This window comes from Artemia franciscana, chromosome 21 (genome assembly GCF_032884065.1).
Source record: "Artemia franciscana chromosome 21, ASM3288406v1, whole genome shotgun sequence".
Taxonomy (NCBI): domain Eukaryota; kingdom Metazoa; phylum Arthropoda; class Branchiopoda; order Anostraca; family Artemiidae; genus Artemia; species Artemia franciscana.
Window position 1 is genome coordinate 22,144,602 of NC_088883.1, and position 6,456 is coordinate 22,151,057.

The 6,456-nt window shown below is 32.9% G+C and overlaps 1 protein-coding gene across 3 annotated transcripts in view; it reads left to right on the forward strand.

Annotated features, from left to right (window-relative positions):
- Positions 1-5,853, forward strand: part of LOC136040533 (furin-like protease 2) — a 141,639-nt gene extending 135,786 nt beyond the window's left edge. For all 3 annotated transcript variants that reach the window (XM_065724717.1, XM_065724718.1, XM_065724719.1), the window contains exon 21: positions 382-5,853. In XM_065724717.1, coding sequence (XP_065580789.1) covers positions 382-537 — 156 coding nt within the window. In that variant the 3' untranslated portion in view covers positions 538-5,853. The remainder of the gene's footprint in view (positions 1-381) is intronic.
- Positions 5,854-6,456: the final 603 nt, after the last annotated feature.

The following is a 6,456-nucleotide window of genomic DNA, read 5'->3' on the forward strand; positions in this document are numbered from 1 at the left end:
AGCCTTTGATTTTTCTTTTAAATCAATCTATTGATTCATACAATTTTGTTAGAGCTCATACCATATAAGCTCTTGGCTTTTCCGGCCTCGTCACAAGTGCCATATGAGCTCTTAGCTCTTGTTTTTTTTTTAGGTCGGCCAACGATAGCGCCAGTTTCCACTCTTAAAGTTACCCATACTCGTTGATTCACTGCCTTTACGAATTTCTTATTATTTTTTTTCTTTTTTATATGATGGAAAGGCAGTGTGGTCTTTGTCATTATTTTTTATATACTTTTTTATACCTTAAAATCATATATTTTATACTAACTAAGCTTTTGTGCTATGTTTCATACTTCTGATTCTTTTTTCAGTGATTTTTTACTTGTTTTTCTATTTCAGAATAAATTAAGACAGAGGCATACCGTTGAAGGAGTTCAGCAAAGATTTAGTGTTCATTATTCCCCGCTTATAAATAGGGATGAAATTACAGTGAATAATTCTCCTGATTCAGATGATGAACAAACTTCAGAACAAATTCTAAGCATTAGAACCTAGTGATCTGTGTTATATTTTGTCAGTGTTTTATTATTGGTGATAAATTTTAGCGAATATTTCTCATCATTTGTGGGTGTATCTTAAGAGGTAATAAGATGTTAAATACCATTAAGGTTTCAGGTACCATTAAGGTATCAAATGAAAACTTGTGTGTACTTGAGTGTATTAAGCTTTTGAGCTTTTAAGCTCTAGTTCAGCTGTTGAGAAACGAAATCGGTTGAAATCCACCTGCAAGTCGTTCTTTACTTTGGTGTCGCTATGTTCAAAATGTTCCGAAATAATTTTACCTTTTTACTCTGACTTTTTCTTATTTAGTTACCTTAATATTAACCATGGTAACTTACATAACTTACAACCCTTGCCCAGGAGGCTTTGGGTTTTTTCAACCCCGGAGGCAGAGTTATTTTCTCTCATGACTATTTTGAACAAAATGGCTATTTATAAATATTTATTAGATGCATTTTGGAAGGGCAGGTTGCCCTTCGATTTTTTTTTTTTACTCTTAAAAAAGGCATTTGAACTTGTGATTTTCAGTATAATGAGCTTATAAAAACTTTAAAAAACTTTTTTTTAAATTCAGTAACCTTGATGCTAATAGAAAAACAAAATCAAACCTGGAATCTCTGGACTTTATCTTTTTAACAAATGCTTATGTGTTTAGGCTAAATATAACTTCAAAAAGAAAATTTTGGCCTTTTTTCCTAAAATATAATTCTTTTCTTACAACTTGATATTATCCTCAATTTTCGATGATTGGTAATTTATAATCTAAATAACTTATATTAACACTCTGTCACTTCATGCAATGTTTATTTTTGGGAAATGATCGGTTTGACCTCTGAATGGTTTGATTGGTTAAAATTTCTCCCCTTATATTGCCTTTCCAACTGCCTTTAATGTAGTTTTTCTTGCATGGAACGGAAAGCCGGTATCTTGAAAGAGAAATACCTCACTCAAGGGGGGGGGAGGGGACGAGAAATATTGTTAAGTGAATGGATTCAGAAAGGAATTGTATGATACCTAATAATGAAGAAATTGCCTAATATGGCGCATATTCAAAAAAGCTTTGTAGCTTGTTGCCTATTCCAAATATGGCGTGATACTTTGTTATAAAACTGAAAGGAATGTTGACTTAGAAAAAGGCTGGGCCCCACATAAGACAGACTTACTTTCTTGGCAGTAACATCTTACGAATGAAAATTGTCTGTTATCTGTTCTGTTCTGTTATCTACTAAAGAAAAAGAGTCTCAAATGCTAGACAATTTATTTTTGGGCACTAGTCTCCTGTGAATGATAATTTTTCTTCGTGTATTCCTTCGACTTAAAAGAAACAACTTAAAATTGTGACAGTGTAGTGAACAAAGGCAGGGTTGGAAACCTTGTGATTCATACCTGTCTGTCGTAAGTCGTTCTATCGATGCATGGCATCCGTGGTAGCAAATACAGCCATTAAACTGACATAGCCTCTTGTTGTATTGACCTCAAATCACTTTGACTTTTAAAAAGGGCACTATAACTTCCAATTTAGAAACAAATGAGACCCATTTGAGTTTTATTCAACTGCTCATTCCGGCCGGAAAAACCTTTTATGCCCCCAGGGCATAATTTAAACCCCTTGCCCCCTGGCTCTGGGAGGTTGTATCAACCCTGGAGGCATTTTCATATGTCTTTGGTCTATTTTAAACAAGATGACCAACACACAATTTCAATCAGATGTGTTTGGTGAAAAGCAGGGTAGTTTGGGGGGACTAGTTGACCTGGATCACTTTGACTCTTAAAAATGGCACTAAAACTTCTTATTACCGATCCAATGAGTCCCATCCACAGCATATACTACTACCCTTTCTATAAAAAACCTTATATACCCACAGGGTATAACTTACAACCCTTGCCCTGAGAGTTGTGGGAAGGGGTCTTCCTCACACACATAATTTTCAGACCGCTTTGTACTGTGGCAGTGTAAGCAGTGCTCTAAAGAGTTTCCAAAATCATTATTTTAATGTCTTAAGTGTGTACCAAATTATTGAAGAAATCGTTTTCGTTGATACTTTATGATAACATATGATAACCTTATGAGCCACTCAAATATGAGCAGTCTGGTTGAAAGTTCCTGGTTTGATTCTAGAAATAATACATTAAATTTTTAACTTTTGCTGTTATGCTAGAATATTGACATTTACCCTCACTGTACCATTTTCTTATTTTCATGAATTTTCCAACCATGGATTCCATCTTTTTTATATCACTCTTTACGTTCGGTTTTTTCATTTTTGTGATTTCGTAAGCATAATCATGTTAGTGTTGGTAGTGTTAGTGTAACTTCTCTTCTGGAAATCTCTCTAGAGCTTTGTGCTTGCTGACAAGATGTGCCCATCTCAAATTTGATTATTTTTCCTTGCTATTCTCGCTGTCTCCGACAATTTATTGAGAAAACAAAAAGAAATGCTTCTGCGTGTTGTGAGATCAGGTCATGAGAAAATGGCATGGCCTTGAATGGGACTGAAAACCTAGATTTGCTATAATAATTTGCTATTTTCTAATACATTAAGTTTTTTACTTTTACTGTTATGCTAGAATATTGTCATTTGCCCTCATTATATCATTTTCTTATTTTCAGCGACATAAATTCACGAATTAAGGGGGGGGGGGAGAAAGACAAAAATGTATTTTGTAATTTTTTTGTCAATTAAAGTTCCGAAAAGGTATATTACAATAAATAAAAATACCAAAAGGGAGGGGTTAGAAATTAAGGTCTTGAAACTGCAATTGGGTGTATAAATTAGTAGGCTTAGGACATTTGGTGGGAATAATGCAACCTGACTAACACAAAACCACTCTAGATAACGTCATGTTTTGTTTAGATAAGTACTAAAATTCAATATTAAAAAACTGGAGTCTAAATTTGGCATTTAAATTTAGGATTTGGGGATTGGTGATATATTTTCTAAGCTTAGGGATATCAAATATACTTGGATCCCAAAAGTGAGACTCAATATCGGAGCTGGAGCCTACCCCAAAAATTTAGACTCCTCACCTCTGTCATTAGCGAACATCAAAAACCCAAAAATTTAGACTCCTCACCTCTGTCATTAGCGAACATCAAAACCCCAAAAATTTAGACTTCTCACCTCTGTCATTAGCGAACATCAAAACCCCAAAAAAACCCAAAAATTTAGACTCCTCACCTCTGTCATAAGCGAACATCATTTTTAAAGGAAATAATCAAAATAAAAGAAACAAACCTCGGCTGTCTGGCTATAAAAGATTATTTATCCAAGTTGATGATAATCAAATTTCATCACCTTGAAGAACTTGTTTAAAAAGGTGTATTTTCTATTGTTTCTATAACCTAGAAAACAAAAGTTGAAAAACTTTTAGTATTTTGTTGGTAACGGAGATTTTTGAAAACTGAACAAATTAATGGTCCAATTTACGTAAATAATTAAGAAGTAATGCGGCAGACAAAGCTTCTGTTCATTCTTTCCTTTTAGGAAGGGTAGAGAAAAGATTAGAAAAGAGTCATACTCAACACCAAACATTTTTTTTATCCTCTCTTTTGTAAATTGATTGACTTCCTGTTGGTTGATTTTATGAAGCTTTGACTAGTTGTAGATTTGGCAAATAGTAAAATGATTATAGTTAGAAAAACAAATGGGAATGAAATTTGAGTATGATTTTGGAATTAGTTTTGATTTAATTTAGATATAAATTTGGAAATAATTTTGCAGTCTCACCAGGTACTATAGCTCTATGGGAGTAAACGAACTTCTAAAGCATAAGCGACATTTCTTTTCTTTCTTTTTTTTTGTCTCATCAATACGTGAGTCGCTTTGGGGCTTATTTAGATGGAAGATATATTTCTGAGCGGGCCTATTTAGCGCGTGCCATTTCACTGAACTTATGTAGTGTTTTTTTTTTTTTTTTTTTTAATGTTTTATAGAGAATATGTAGCTTCTTTTCTGAGCTTGTCTTTCATCTTTTGTTTACTTTTTTGTTTATCTTTTGTTCAATTACTAGAGAAAACACTGTTTCAAAAAGAATTTCTTAAACATGTTTTGTTTTCTAATTTGCATTTCTAGTTTAAATATCTTCTTACTTTTGTTGAATGTATTGAATTAAGGTTTCTATGTTTTAGGAACTATATCATTTTTCAAATGAATAGTGTTAACCCAGAGAGTATGGTTGACTTGTAAGAGTGGAAACTGACGCTATTTTTGGGGGAAAAATTAACATCATCTAGAGTCTGGTGACACTTAGCATTTTTTCAAGCTTTAAATTGTTTTCGATCAAGAACTGCGATCAGCCACTCATTACTACCCTAATTTTACCATCTGGGCAAATTCTAACAAAAATGCCAAGTATCGCCAAACCCTAGATGGCGAAGAGGTTTTTATGTCGACGCTATCGCCCATCCCAACTCTTATAAGTTATTCGTACTCTTTGGTTGCCACCTTTGGTACATTGAATAATTTATACCTCTCTCTCCTGCAATACCTTACTTAAAAATATAAATAAAAGGTAATATCAGGAACAGTTTTCAAATTTTTGAAAACTTACAGTTATTTCAAATTTTAAAGAAAAAAAAGGAGAAAACATATTGATAGAATTAACACGGAAAACCAGGTGGCAAATAAATAGGTGAACAAAATTGATATGTTTTAAAACGACCAAAATTTTATTCCAATTAAATTTTTATTCCAAATTAAATTTTCTTCCAAATTAAATTTTTACAATTAAAAAAATAATTCTTCCAACAAAATTTTATCCCGGTATTTACTTGGAATATGACATTTGTTTCTTACTCCTCTTCTATATTATTTTCTAAGGCCTCGAATACGAATGGCTAGAAAACACAAGTGCTTAGAAATGGAAAGCCTAGTGGTAAATAAATAATTGTGAAACATTATTTTAGTTACTTAAGAGAGAAAATTGTGATCAGTAATTAGGGAATATCAATAAATATGGAAAATTGTAAAAGATCAGATTATCTTTTCTTATTTTTATAAATATTATTTTCTAAGGCTTAGAACAAGAATTGCTACTATTTCTCTCTAATCTGCTGTGATTTTTACAAGAAATGCGATTGTAAATTTTCGCTATTTATTTGTGTCGAACAAAGTTTGTTTTGTAACTAATCTGGATTACAACTGGATTTTATTTGTCATTTATTTTATTGTTATTTGCTGTGCGTTCGAATATGTGTCGAATATAGCTTGTGTGATCAAACGTGTATTAAATTTTTTCTGCGATTTAAATGGTTGATTTGTACTGAGTGGCGTGAGAATTTATGGAAATAAATAGATGATATATTTTTAATGCTGTTAGCAGCTTTATTTTTTAACCGTTCTGTCATTTAGGAAAGGATTTGCAATGTGTCTTGGAGTATTTAGAACAACAAATTACTCGAGATACGTGGAAGTGGAGTAAACCCATCGTTTCAGGATTCTTTGCATTCTGCTTAGTAAATTTCACTTTTTTCAAAAATAGAGGTGACTTCAATGCTATCAAAAGCTTTATGTTTTAACCCTTCCTCCATTTAGTAAAAAAGAAATTCTTGAGATGCCTGGAAATGGAGCAAACCCATCAATTCAGGGTCATAAGCAAAGACTCTCGTTAAATAGATATTGGTAACGTTTCATTTTTTGTCTAAAGCACAGAAGTTCAAAATGGAAGAAAAAAAAATCGACCATATTATTCGATAATCAAGTAAATGTGCAGTCACTCGCGAACAGTACTTCGTTTAAATTATCTTGAAGTGATAAGCACTAAACCCTGACGAGAATAGACTAGTTGTAAAAGGTTGGACCAGTTCAGATTTTATGAGATGGTCTGGGTCTCCGCTCTGTCATAAGCCCTTTTCTCCGTTCCTATCCCTGGAAGGTAAACCCCTGTGGCCTAGCCTCATAGTATCATCAGTGT